Source organism: Argiope bruennichi, chromosome 6, assembly GCF_947563725.1.
Source record: "Argiope bruennichi chromosome 6, qqArgBrue1.1, whole genome shotgun sequence".
Lineage (NCBI taxonomy): Eukaryota > Metazoa > Arthropoda > Arachnida > Araneae > Araneidae > Argiope > Argiope bruennichi.
In genome coordinates this window covers 123,161,606-123,177,068 of record NC_079156.1, presented here as the reverse complement: position 1 = coordinate 123,177,068, position 15,463 = coordinate 123,161,606, and the positions used below count along the sequence as shown (strand labels likewise).

At 27.1% G+C, this 15,463-nt stretch overlaps 1 protein-coding gene across 2 annotated transcripts in view; it reads left to right on the top strand.

Annotated features, from left to right (window-relative positions):
* LOC129972104 (annulin-like) overlaps positions 1 to 14,549 on the top strand; it is a 55,378-nt gene extending 40,829 nt beyond the window's left edge. For both annotated transcript variants that reach the window (XM_056086088.1, XM_056086089.1), the window contains exons 9-17: positions 392 to 530; positions 1,464 to 1,570; positions 2,281 to 2,446; positions 3,793 to 3,872; positions 5,551 to 5,696; positions 6,538 to 6,685; positions 8,182 to 8,342; positions 10,739 to 10,878; positions 11,897 to 14,549. In XM_056086088.1, the coding sequence (XP_055942063.1) occupies positions 392 to 530; positions 1,464 to 1,570; positions 2,281 to 2,446; positions 3,793 to 3,872; positions 5,551 to 5,696; positions 6,538 to 6,685; positions 8,182 to 8,342; positions 10,739 to 10,878; positions 11,897 to 12,116 (1,307 nt within the window). In that variant the 3' untranslated portion in view covers positions 12,117 to 14,549. The remainder of the gene's footprint in view (positions 1 to 391; positions 531 to 1,463; positions 1,571 to 2,280; positions 2,447 to 3,792; positions 3,873 to 5,550; positions 5,697 to 6,537; positions 6,686 to 8,181; positions 8,343 to 10,738; positions 10,879 to 11,896) is intronic.
* Positions 14,550 to 15,463: the final 914 nt, after the last annotated feature.

Below are 15,463 nucleotides of genomic sequence, written 5' to 3'. Positions count from 1 at the left end.
TAACTTATATTTCCCTTCTTTTTTATCCATTCAGTTACATTTGCATATTTTTTATACCTTCTAATGTAAGAAAATTGAAAATATTGTTTATCAGTTTTATTTTGAATTTAATTATTTTATTAAAATGAATTAAAGAACAGTAATTATTTAATGAATATTATTATTTTAAAAGTTATTCCATTGTAATCAAAATATATTGAGTAAATTGTCTCATTATTTAATTTTTGATTTATTCTAAATAAATTTTTAAATGCGAAAAAGATTGATGAATAGATAGGCAAAGATGTTTTATTTACTTTTTATTCTGTAGAATGCATTTTTTTTTCATTGTTTTAACTTGTCCGTGATTTTGAAAAAATGCAATTATTAACAGAATATTTTTCTTTGGTAGTTTGCAGAGCTTTGGGTATTCCATGCAGATCTGTCACAAACTTTGCATCTGCTCACGACACACACAACAGTCTCACAATCGATTATTTCTACGATGAAGAAGGGGAACCTCTGGACAAGTTGAACATCGATTCGGTTTGGTAAGGAACTGAAATGTTCATTATTATTATCTTGTAAATTATATGAAATTTAAAATTACTATGTAAGATTTAGAATTAAGATAAATTACGAATTCGAAGTGTTTTTGTAGCGTTTAAGGTTCCGATTTACAATGAATCGGAGAGTTAGTTGAATGAATTCAAGTAATTTTTTTTTATTTGACAAGAATGTCTTCACGGATTATTAATAGAAGAGCTTTCATATTTAATTAAATTTAATTAGATCAGCTTTTATTTTGAAGGAATATAAGGTCTATTATAAATTTCGAAGTGTCTTTGATTTTTGAGCTGTAATCAGATGACGAGGATGACATGCGAGTCCCCATTTCAGCTTTTACCGAACATATACACTTGATGTGATATTCATCGTACATGACTATGGATATTGGATCGAATAAGGCTCTTAACCACAAACATTCTGATCTCTACGTCGTTGTCTTACCCCGAGGTCACCGAGTCTGTATAGAAATTTTCAACTCAATTAAAACAAAAACAACAAAAAAAATTGTTATCTTCCAAAAATAAATTATGTTTTATTTATATAATATTTTTAAAAAATTGCAATTTGAAAAGTAATTTATAGATTTAAAATGGTGTCACTATATTTTAACTTAACCATTAATTTATTAAAGAATTATCAGTGACTTGCAAAAAATGTGATTGATTACTTAAAAGCATTTATTATATGAGTCAAAATAGCAAGAAATATTTCACTTATCAACTTTGATACAATTTATCATTTCATCTAAAATTATGATTATTTATTAATGGAAACTGAAATATTTAATGTAGCGTTTTATGCTTCTCCAAATAGACTAGAATATTAGAAATAAAGTTTGAATTTTTTTTAAAAAAATCCGAATTTTTTTTTCCTTTATACTATGAGATCTTTCTGATGATTGAAATTTTTCATAGGAACTTCCATGTTTGGAATGAAGTATGGATGGAACGACCTGATTTGGAACCTGGTGGCTATTCTGGATGGCAAGCAATTGATGCTACACCCCAAGAAGAATCTGATGGTAAGAAATAATTTTGTAGTGGAGGAAGTGATGGATAAGTTGAGCACCCCTTTAAAAACAATACAAAGGCTTTTATTTCATGTCGACATGAGAACATTTGTACTCGGTGTTATTGGCAATATTAGCTTTTATATGTGCACAGATACAAATTACGGTTACAGTTAAGATCTACGGTTACAGCTAATATATGAGTCAGAAAAAGTGAATAGGAATGGTAGTGGATAATCACTGAGATTCGAATCCGAGATTTTACTGGTGAGTTTCGAATCCATAGATCCCCGCAATTTCAATATACAGCTAACCTTTTTTTTTTAATCCACTTTTTGTTCGATAAAATTTTTCCATATATCACAAATATTCCACATATTATTCTATATACATTGAATATTCCTTATATAATTCCATACTTTGAATATTTCGTATATTATTCCATAAATATCAAATATTTTTTTAACTGATTCCACATATTCCGGAAAATATTCTGTGTTGTAATATTTGTTACATACATGCCAAATAGTATTGGATATTTTCTATATATTATTGCAAATTGCTTAATAAGTATTCAAGTTATTGCAGATATTATTCCATATATTCCTTATTCTATGTATTCCTTATATTATTTAATATATTCAGTGATTGTTCCATACATTCTGTAAATTCTTCCAAAATATGAATAGCATCTTTTAAATTATTTGAACTGTTTTCTTCAGGTCTCTACCGATGCGGACCCTGCAGCGTTGCTGCCATCAAAAGAGGAGAAATTCAGAAGAATTATGACGGTCCTTTTGTTTTTGCCGAAGTGAACGCTGATAAAGTCTACTGGAGATTCCGAGGGAAAAACCAGCCTCTGAAGCTCATTAACAGGAAGACTGAAGCGTAAGTTTGAAATATAAGCCGATTACTAATATACCACAACTTGAAATGTGATGTAGTAAGAAATGTATTTTAGTTAGAACTGGATTATATATAATTATATGGAATTGCAGCATTTCCATTTTTTAAGAACAAATTTAATCTCTTACTTATTTACTTTTCTGACTAATAGTTAAGACCATTATTAACAATCGAATGCGATTTTTTTTTTTAAAAAAGTCTTTCAAACTAACACAGTTTGTAAAAATTATGTTTGAAGCAATAATATAAGAATAAAAAATAATAATAATAAACATCTCTAAAGGTACTGTTTCATCTACAGCTTAATTTATCGTGTGCTGTGCATGCGAAAACTTGTTTAAAATGTGATCAGCTATGGCTTTTAATTGAAAAGCCGTTTCCTACCTCTAATTTACTGATTTTAAAACAAAGGTTTAAAAAATTTAGGTGAAAACCTTTGCTTTAGTGCAAGTTTTTTAAAAATAGAAATTAAGCATGATGAATAAAAATAATATTAAGATGGATTTCCTTTGCAATTAGTCGGTTAGTTATGAATGACTAATTCATAACTAACCGACTAATTGCATTTGTGATGATTGTATTTGCGATACAAAATTTTTAAAAAATATTTTTACTAAAAACTGTTGAAGGGTCTGGCAGAAGACCCTCGAAAAATTTTCATCAAATCTAAATCAGTCATTATTATCGTATTTCAATCATCATTAACTCTATACAGATAGACTCGAGAAATATAATATCTGAGAGAATATCAATAACTTAGGACATTTTACAAATTACTTTAAATTTGTGATTATTCATCTTGTAAAATTGTTTTTACACACAAAATGTTGTAATAAAAACTTTAATTACAAATATAAAGCAAGCGCTTTAACACACACCAAAAAACACCTCAAAACATTTTATCTTCACATATTAATTTTTTCAATCACTACTTTTTTTTAACTACTCAATTAATGAAATTCACTTAATCTTCGTAATGTTTTTTCCCTATGCACATTTTATCCTTTTAAATTTTAATAATAAATCATTAATAAAATCATTAAGATTTAATTTTTTAAAATTATTTTATATATTTTTAAATTAAAATTGAATATTTTCCATTTATTTTTAACTTAAAAAAATCTTAATTAATATTTTCATAAAAATATGAAATGACATTTAATATAATAGAAGTTTACACAAGGAATATTGTTTTTATTACTCTGAAAAAAAAATTCTGCTTAGAAAAATTGTTGAATTATTAAACTATTTTGCATTCCTTATTTTATGCCAATTACCAATAATGCATTCATAATTTGTTTTACTTATATATTTTTTTCTTTTTGTAGTATTGGCCAGTTTATTAGTACTAAAGCTATTGGAGCTTATGAAAGAGAAGACATCACAACTGAATACAAATACAGTGAAAGTAAGCCATGTTAATTTTTTATTTAGTTACATGAAGTGTTGTATCATGCTCATTAAATTGATTATAAAATTGAGCTGTAAAATATGGATTAAATTGATAGAAAATATAAATTTACCAGAAGACAAAAATTTAATTAAAAAAACAATCCACATAATTAAAATTTACACACACACACACACACACACATATATATATATTGATGCAACATTCATAATCAACTGGAACTGGAATCGGATGAAAATTTGCCGAATATCGCTGATATTGCGCACCTTTTTTATCTCGCGACTTTTATTTCATTTCGACTACTGGAATTAGTAGAGTATTTCCAATCTAAGTATTAGAATTCATTGCTTCTTGGCAATTGGTTGACTTTCACAATTCTTTAAAATTCTGTGTTTTCCTGAAAATTCCTAAATTTTTCACGTGCCAACTATTTTTTCAAAAATTCTTTAATGACGTAAGTTCTTGGGAAATCATTATTTAGGATACAGCTTTGATTGCTGCTTATCTGCATTGAGATTTTCTTCTGCAAAAAAAAAAAAAAAAAAAAAAAAAAAAAAAAATTGTAATTGTATTGTAATTGTCGATCAAAAATTCTTAAGAAAAAGAAATGATTTGCAAAGCATTAAGAATATTCAGTCATTTAAATATAAAATAGGCAACAGTTTAAATAGTAATAAAATATATTTAAACAAATATTTTAAAGATTTAATAATAATATTATTCTTTGAATGGATGCAATTAATCGTGGTTTTTTAAAGTATTTACTCTCGTTAAATTTATTTGAATTTTTCATGCTCGTGAAAATGAAAATTTTATGAAAATGAAATTAATTAATGTTTTACTCATTTCCTGATGTATTTAAAATTCTGTACAGCTATGCATTCTTGTTGACAGTACAGTATTTTGATGGTTTCATGATTAAATAATTAATAGATAAATTTCAGCTGATTTAAAATTCTATGAAAGAGGCACCCTCTAGTTATGAATTTATGAAAAAACAATAGATTGCTAGATTATAATGTTTATAGTTATGAATATTAGAATTATATATTAAAACCTAAAAAGGAGAAAATAATAAAATTAGGAAATTTAATTAAACTAATTTAATTGTGAATCAGAAAATTGAATATATGTACAGGGTGATCGGTAAAATCCTTATAAATTAAAAAAATACCGGCTTGTAAAACAGTTAAGTAACGTATAGCTATAGTTAAGTGACTGTGCTGTGTTTATTAAAATAGACAACAGCGGCCTTACTGTCGAAATAAGGAAGTTACAAAAGAAATTAAAATAAATAAAGGAGATTTGCAGAAATATCCAGGTAGAAAAATGTTCACTATACCATAATGAAAACACATGAAAAACTTTCAAGGAATTACCTGTAAAAATGACGGATATATTTACTATTAAAATTGTAAACTTTCCCTAACTTGAAAAAGGGCTCGTTCTAAAATTGATGTTTGTTTGTTTTTAGAGTTAAGTAACAGCGTGGTGAAATTAAGGCAACAAAGAAAATAAACAAAAATAATAATGAAAAAAATCTGAAAAATGCTCTCGAGGGATTTGAAGATGCATATTTATTTAAAAATGTGTAGTTGCTTATAAAATTATTTTAAATCAATAAATATTATGAAAATGTTGTAAGGTAATACCTTAACATCATATTACTATACAGATAGCAAAGAAGAACGAGAAGTCATGCTTCGAGCTCTTCGCCAGTGTGGAAACGTCTTCTCAAGGTATTATTTGAACGACGAGTTTGAGGATGTGTCTTTTGACTTCCAACTGCTGGATGACATTGTTATTGGACAGCCATTTAATGTAAGTAATATATAATTTTATATTCCTATTAAATGCAACAAAAATCTGGGGCTTTGATATACGGCTTTAAGCTATAAAAAAATAATAATTATGTGCAAGCATTTTTTTTAAAAACATTCGTAAAAAAGTATGTACCGTGATCTAATGGTAAGGTCCTCGGATAGGAATGCTACTTGAACCCGTTTTCACTAAAGATCCTTCGGGTTTGCAGGACTGGCGCATACTAAATCTGAAATTTTAATTGTGATGTGTATTCTTGGAAAGGGGGTACCAGTTCAGTCGTCGCCCTAGTCATCTGAACATAAGTAACTTCCATCTTAAGTGCTCATTTTATCATCCAGAATTACAACTTAGTAGAAATTTAAATTTTTTTCAAGAATGTCGTTTATTTTTTAAAATATTGGGACTATATTCAGAATTATTTTACCAGGCTTAAAAATACATTTTTTAGCATAATTTGTTCTTTTATTTAAAATTGTTAATCATTGATTGTTTTGGCTTACTGGCTTTGCTTACTTGATAGCTACATGTTGCTACTATGTAGAGCTTAAGCACTTCCGGTCTTGGATCAGATGTGTTCTTCTTTGGAAAATTAGAATATAGTTATTTTGATGATGTCTTCATCATCTGACCATGGTTTAACATTTATTATAGGATCCGTAATCAGCAGCCGAAAATAAATGCCTGTGCAAATATAAAAGTCTTGCATCGTTGCCTTTAATATCCTCTATGTTAATTTACTGTTAGACTTGTTTGAAACTTTTTTGGAATTTTAGATTTAAGAAATAGAACTTGGTTTTCCTAAATTCTTCGAAAAAAAAATGTACCAATTTCTTTGCAGGTTAAACTGACAATGAAGAACAAAGGCTTGGAAAAGAAGACTTACACGGTGAAAGGAGTGCTAGCCGTACACACTGTACTTTACACGGGTCAACTGAAGAATGCCGTAAAGAAAGAAAGATTTGAAGTCAATATTGGAGAGGGAGCAGGTAAAAATCAAATGTTTATTGTTTTTTTTCTTGATTTCATTAAAAATTTATCATAGATATGAGCCTAATTGTACTTGTTGTTACATTCATTATCTTGTAGTAATTTCAGATCGTAGGTTTCCACTTAAAACCATTTCATTCATACATCTGTTTGAAATTGTTATATCCATTAATTGAATTCATAATGTAGCTTTATAAACGCAAAATTTATGATGAAGATTAAGTCAAAATAATTCAATTTATTGTTGTTCATGACAAAAATATGGTTTGAAATGAATTTCTTAATAGTTCTTGAAAATTTTCTTAACAAATTTTAAATTCCAAAGATTTGGCAAAATATTATAATATTAATAAAAAATAATAATTACTAAAATAGTATCTTATAAAGAAATAAAAATATTCTTTTTCTACCTTTCATTGCTCTTTATAAAATGTTACACAAAATTAAAAAATATATATATTGTAATTGTTTTTACACATTTGGTTCCGATATCTGGCTTATTCGCAGAAATGGAATGCTGAAATTAACTGAATAAATATTCTGTCACGCTTAGTGTATTATAATTAGTGTTATTTGTTTTAAAAGAAATAAATATTTTCTGCTTAGGTGAAAACTTTATGAAGAAGCTCACAAATTCAACTTTAACCAAGAGCGCGTCGTATGCTTTATCATATATATTAAATATCTTAGAGCTTTAAATTATCAATTCTTGTATTTATTTAATTTGTCTCGGAAAAGGCTCGAACGATTTGGATCAAATTTTATATTTAAATAAGATTCTGCTTTTTAAAACCTTAATCGGTGCGGTATAGTGGCACTTCGTCGTGTGGGTAGCGCAGTATAGTGATCAGAACAACATCGAGTCGCTCTTTTTGCCTTATTTTTTTACTTATGTATTTATATTTAATAATTTTTTTAAGTTTATCTATATAGTCGTCTTTTCTGAAAAATCACGATTTTACACACACACACATTTTTTTTAAATACAAACACATTTCTATTTGCTGTCATGCTGACAATGTCATATAGCTCCATCTCGGACCCGAGTTCACCATTTACACACACACATTTTTTTTAAATACAAACACATTTCTATTTGCTCTCATGCTGACAATGTCATATAGCTCCATCTCGGACCCAAGTTCACCATTTACACACACACACATTTTTTTTATTCAAACACATTTAAAATGAATACTGTAATATAGCAGATTTTTTCAAATAACATGTTAAACTAAGTGCATTCATGATTTATTTTTTTTTAAATGTTGGTAAGATTAAAAAATATTCTTATGTAATCAATATATGATTTATATGATTCGTGTCTAAATATTTTCTCCGAAAAAAAAGGATTTTACAAAATAATAATAATAATAACCTGGTCTTCCAGATATTTGTTTAATAAATTAGTCTTAAAACATCAGTGTTTATTAGATCAATGGCAAAATAAAAACCATGAAGAAATAAATTGATTTGCAGTCTAATTACTTCGCAGAGAAAGAAGTCATCATGAATGTGTCTTACGACGAATACGAGAAATTGCTGGTTGACCAAGCAGCTTTCAACATGATCGCCATGGCCAATGTCGAGGAAACTGGATTCGATTACTTCGCCCAAGATGATTTCAGAGTCAGGAAGCCCGACATCAAATTCGAAGTACGTTATTTTTAAAGTATAATTTCATTTCTGATAAAAGAAATTCTGATTTGATAGATCGTTTTCTTAAAATAAATCCTATAATGTTGGGCTTTTTTTTCATTTTAACCCTTTCAACAGACGGACCCAATTTTTGAATATTAGCAAATGCACAAGATCACTATGGCTCCAAATCGTCAAACATTTACTCCTTACCTTATTGTTTATTTCTATAAAAATAAAATATGGCCAGAGTATATGAATGTTTTTTCATGCAAATAGGTTCTATTTAAGGGGGGGGGGAAACAAATGAAAACTAAAAAACTAAAATTAAACTTAGCCCCTTTCTTTTCCCCATATCTTTTCTGTATTCATTTTCTTTTTCATAATTCCATTCATATAAAGCCTTTTATTTTTTAAATAAGTAGTTTTATTCTATATAGAAATATTAGAAGAATAAGAAAAATCTATATTTTACACATAATTTACATTTGAACATTTTTGGAAAAAGAAGCCTAAACATACAACTTTGAAAATTCACAACTTTTATCTTTCATTTTTATATAATACTGAAAAAACTATTTAATCATTCCGCACTCAGAATAAAATGATTAACATAAATTTCAAGGCAACTTATTTATGTTATAAGAAAACACCTTTTATATAAGGATTTGTTATTTTTTTCAGAATCAGTCTCGATCAGATTTTTTAGAGATTTCAGAGTTTTTATTTTGTCCGTTTCTGCATCATGGTAACTTTCAGAATCCTTTTTTAATATCTAATGAATTTGAGTTTTAGTCATTTTTTTTATCATTAGAAACACTTGCGAGAAGATTTCTGAATCTCTGCTGCTCATGTTCGGACCCTGTCATAGCCATAACGCTAAAAGACTGAAACGCTAGAATACGCAGGGGTTAATTTGACCCCAACTTATTGGTAAAAAAGGAGATCCATTATTTTACTGATTTCTGCTATTCTAGTCATCTTCTTGTAATTCCCTCAAGAAAATATAGGAAGTAACAGGTTTAAACTTTTATAAATTTCTAGAATTTCTGATCAGAAGAGAAAAGATAAGGTCAAAAATGCGGCCCCTGCGTTTGTTCACGTGTTATATAAAAAAATGTGTTCAAATATTTCTTATATATTCTATTATAGGAATTTTATAAAGTAATTATGGTGATACATCTATTTAAATATTTAAAAAATACATTAAAAATAATAATCTTATGATGAATGATAAAGTGGAACTCTACTTTTAAATTATCAGCATCGGAAATTACTCGTACTTGTCTAAGAATTTTGAGCTTCAAATAGGTATCAATAGGTTTAAAAAAATGTGGCATTATTCTATAAAAAATGAGCACTCAACCTAGAGTTAAAAATCTTTTTCCTTTAATGAATGTTAAATTGTTTAAAAATCGAAAAAACTGTGCTCAAAATAAAAATGAATAAATTATCGCAATGAAAAGGGTTCACAATACATGTTCTTCGTTGCTTCGTTAGTTGAAGTTTGGCTCCATTTGCGCATTTTGCAGATATGAAGGGTAAAAAGAATGAAACGTCATCACATAGTTTAAGACAATGTACTCTTAGATGCTATATGGTATGTGTAATCTCGTTTGTCATGTGACTATGACGCCACGTGAATTGTATCTTTTAAGGTCCATCACCTCTTTTTTTTTGTAGGTTTAAGCATTTGGAATGAAAGTGGTTTGGCATAAGAAAAATCTTAAGAAACCTGCAGATGTATATTCAGCAAACAACTTTCTTGAAACACTCCGGCCATTTCAATTAGTTGCCTTCAAATTTTAAATTTAAAAAAATCTTTTTAATAATTACATATTTTCTTGCAAATGAATTGAATTTAAAAAATAATCCAGTTCGAGTTTTTACAGATTTCATTTTAATAAATAAATCGTCTGTATGTAATTTTAGTATTTGGCGAAAATCATGAATTATATTTCGCAGAACTAATCTTTTGTTTGATTTCTGTTTACTTTTTCAACTTTTAAGAGAGTGGTGGGAAATTTAAAAAAAAAAAAGAAAAACATTTTTATCTTTTATAAAGATAAACTTTATTGTTAAGATAAACTTTAAGGTATGGATTATTAATACTTTGTTCAGTATTTTGTTTTTATGAAAAATGCTTTTCTAGCATTTTTCAATTTCTTCTTTCAGTTTATATTAATGACTCTGTAACACGAAAGGTTGTCTTTTAGTAACCACTCTTAATCATCATTATATTATTATTAGGTATTAAAAGTTCACATTTACCATTAAATTTAAAAAGTAAAAAATGTTGCACGTGAACATGATCTAATATTCTGTTGCAACATAAACAACGTGGACATGATCAATTTCGGATATTTAAATCTTGAATTTTCTGGAATTAAGTGGAATCGTTTGAATTTTTGCAGATTGAAGGAGACTTAGTGCAAGGAGAAGAATTCAAGGTCACTGCACAGTTCAAGAATCCTTTACCAAGGCCTCTAAGAAAGGGTTACTTTGTTATTGAAGGACCTGGATTGGGACAACCTCTCAAATTAAGATTGAAAGAGTAAGATACGAATTTTGTTATAATTGTTCGTTAAAGTGGAAAATATTTTTAAGATTTATTGATTTTTAATATAATATGTAGTGTACTTAAATATATCATTTTTTAAAGAAAATGTTTTAAGTAAAATCTTTTTTTTAACCAGTGGCAATGACATTTCACTGATGACATCAATACCTTATAGTTAAAACATGTTTCTAGAATTTGTGTGCTCATGTATTGTGATGCCATCTGTAGAATTTGTTAGTGTAACGCCTATTAGTCACGTCTTTTCAATTCTTAAACGTAGTTAAATTAATAATATCAAAAATCGTGCAAATATTTAAAATGCACGAATTTTATATTTTACAAAGCATTTATTTTAAGATAAGATTTTGGTGAACATGATTTTTCTGATTTTTAAGGTAAACATGAGGTTGTTTGAAAATACTACTCATATTAATAGAAAGTATTACATAATATTTTCGCGATGTTTCTCAATATCCAGAATGCTATCAGTATCGTAAAAATATTATAGAAATGTTGCTGGACATTTTACTCTTAAAAGAATCACGTGATTTTTCAGAATGCCTATAAATTGTAATAATTGAATGTCTTTTTGGATACTAATTAATCCATTTTTTTGCGATATTTAACTAGTTCAGGAATTTAAAATTTTATTTTGTTGCTAGAGACCTTTTTTTTTCTGATTACTTATACTAGATTTTTTTCTCATCATTTTCTAATTTCTTATCAGTTTTTTGGTGTTGGCACAAGTTGTTGACTTTAAGCTGTGATAATTTATTGTTTTTTGTGAAATTCTAATTATTCCAGTCATTTCTTTTTGCAGTATTTAGCTAGTTCAGGATTTTAAAGTGGGTTTTTTTTTCTTGCCTGTTATTAGAGACTTCATTTTTTTTTCTTTTTCTATATTAGTATTTTGGCATTGATGCTAAAGGCAGATATTAATCAATTGTGAAACAATATTATACAAGATTCGTTTGATTTCCAAATTATTTATTATTTTCTAATTATTTTACAGGGACGTTGCCCCTGATGCCATGGCTAAAGTTTCATGTAGCATCCGCCCCAAGACTTCTGGGGAAAAGAATATCGCTGCTAAGTTTGCATCTCGAGAACTTGATGACGTTGATGGCTACGTCGTCATCGACGTGAAACCCAAGATAGTCGTTACCGAACCGGAGAACAACAAGCCTTCCGACAACGAGATTCCTTTGTATCCCACTGTTGACGGAAACTAAGCGAACTTTCACTTGCCGTCCGAAACAGCTGTACAAAACTGCAACTAACTGCAATCTGAAACAGCTGTACAGACTGCAACTAATTGCAACGAATTAAACTGACTGAGTGAATCTCATTGAGACTGTGATTGAACTCCACTGCCTTCCGCTGTTTCGAATTTTGAAAACATATTTTTATATGCTGAAAGTGAATTCACCGAAGTGCCTTATTATCACAGTGACACAAGTGAATACAGATTACTATTTGCTTTCTCAACTGTGAAATACCATGACAAAGAAATTGCATTTTATTTTAAGATGTAGATTCTGATCGCTTTCTGTCCGTGCCTATGTTATAATCACTGCGTGTTTTTGTAAAGGTTTGAGGGATAGGATCTACTTTGTCAAGCAATAATAATCACCATATAACATTTGGTGGTATTTCTTGCAGTGCTGCTCAAGTCTTTTGAGTTTTTAAAACCGTATTATATAAAATAAAATTTTTATAAACTAATGTGTTGTAAAATGATTGTGAATTTAAAAAAAAAATATAATTATTTTCTAAGTTAAAGTTGTTTTAGTTTTATTATAGTATTACATATTTTAATAGGTTACAAGAAACAATATTTTATCGTTAACGACTGGTTGCCAAGACCCAAAACACATTCTGGGTAACTTTTTATCTTAAAAATATTTTTTAAAGATAAACATAAATCTATTAAAATTTTTTTGTTCCCCAAACAAAAATATTATACTTTAAACTTCTTATAATTCACTTTTATTTGATAATAATATATTTTTGTTAAGATGAAAATTTTATCATTGAATATGAAAATATCTTATGAAATTACTCTCAAATACAATATAAATATTCAATAATTTTTTTTGTGTAAAAAATGACGTCTATGCAAATTTATTTTTATAATAAACAATGATATGTTTATTAAGCAATTAAAATTAACATTTTATAAACGATCTTAATATAATTCGAACAATTAAGCTTAGAAATTTATACCAATCTCGATTAAAAACATTAGTAATAAACAAATTATTGATCCATTCGAAATTCTGTCTCAAATGTGAAAATTATATGTAAGTATTATTGGCTAAATGTAATGAATTAGTTTGTTAAAAAAATCGGGCAAAAATTCTATATCGTAATTAGAAAAACATTAGAAATAATTTTTGATCTAAAGATATGTGAACTAAACAGAATAATTTATATCTTGGGAACTATTAGAAAGAATCTTCAAAATTGGGAACACTCTTTAAAGTTATAATATTAATTTATTTATATTTCATTAAAATTTTTCTAATTAAAAGAAGTTTAAAAAATAAAAATTATTAATTCCATGTATTAATTGTTACAATAGTTACTTTGTATTATAATCTTTGCTAATTATATTGTATGAGCATCAAATAAATAGTGCATATTTTTAATATGAATGAGACTGATGTATTATAATTTGTAGCAATCTCAGTATATTATGTCTTATTAAATGATTTTTTTGAAACATGTAATTTAACAAATTTATTGAATGTAAAATTATTGTATTGCATTTATTTTTATTTAATTCTACTATAATCTTGATTTAACTATATTATATGTGAAAAAAAGTCCTATTGTGTTTGTTTTGATCAAAATGTTAGAGCAGCTTGTGCTACATTTTTACTATGTAGATTTTAGAATGTAAAATATTTTAATATGTATACATTTTTTTTATTTTTTTTTTACAATTGGTGCTTCCCTTTTATATGATAGATACTGAAGAATATATCATCATTGTTTGTTATGCATTGTATATAATGGCTTTTAAATGGCTTTTTTCATAGTAGTGTTAGTTTTGGAGACACTTTTGCTGGCGAGTCGGTGGTTGGTTATCAGAGAAATAAATATTCTGTCAGCATTTCAACTTGTCAGCGAAATTTTTATAAACTTTGATAGATATATTATTTTTAATACTTGCTGCTCTATTTTAAAAATATGTTTGTATTTCGATCCTGACTTTCCATATTTGGATAGTATAATATTTTCTCCCAAATTTTCGAACAATTTTAATGTTCTAAGCGAAGTTATATTAATAAACGTATTTTAAAAAATATATAATATTTCTAATAAATTTTGAGAAAATAATAATCGTTTTTACTTGGAAATCACTACTGGCTATACAAAATGGGCCTTCTTTTATCCAATATATGATGCAGTATATCCTAATTTATAAATTAATACATCGAGCATATTCTGCTTGTGGGAATCGGTGGTCAGTGCCTTTTTTTAAACCCTAAAATGTTGCTAGATTTTGTATTTTAAAACATATTTAAGTAATAAATGTTAAGAAAAAATATATTTCTCAAAATGTAACTACTATTTTTTCATATATGTTTCAGCTTTGTAGTTTGTAAATCATTTTTGTATGTCTACGTTATTTCATATAAATGTTTATACAAAAAGAATGTGTTTTCTTTTGTTTTATTCAGCCTATTTTTATTTACTTTCCATATAATTTTTGTTTCAGATAAATATATCTCAATAATATCCCAATAATTAATTTCTTAGTTAATTGGGAAGCAAAAAAAGAAACAAATTTTCCGTCCTTGTCACTTTTTTTTTTTCTTCTTTCTTTCTATTTTTATGACAAACTATTGGCTGGAAATATTATATAAATGATTTTTTTAAAATTTAATTAAACTATTAAGAAATTGAAAAGTGAGTAGAATATAACTTTTTTCCAGTTTCAATTATTTTTTGTGTGGATTTATGCACAAATTTGGATGGATTTAATATCTGTTTGGGACTTGCACCGGTGCCCTTCTAATTTTTATCGGTGTGAGTTAACAATATAACTTAAATATAAATATAAAAAATCAAAATGGATAAAAAAATATTACATTTTAATGTAAAAAAATCGAGTGAAATAATAAATTTTGGATTACGTAATAATTCATGAACTTTTGCCAACTATTTTATAAACTTTCAAATTATTATTTTGAAAAAAAAATTCTTATCGCTTGGGGGATTAGCTGGAAACTCTGTTCAATAGTTCTTCATTTCTTGAGGTATTATTTTAAAGTGCAGCATTGTTCGCCTAACACTTTCGTTATCTGAGTTATTGTTTTGAGACTGATGAACCAATAATATATTAAGTGAGGTTTGTTTTTCTGGCAATTCATCAAAATTCCAAAGTTTAATTTTTTTAAAAATAATTACTCCGTATACAAAAAAAAGGGAAAATAAAATATTCCATGATTACTCGAAATATTTTTCCCCCTATAAAACGGAATTGCAACTGGCGAAAATTCTAGGATCATCGATTTCATGACCAATGAAGATAAATGCTAGAATTCTTTTAACCTCTAGTTTGTATTTG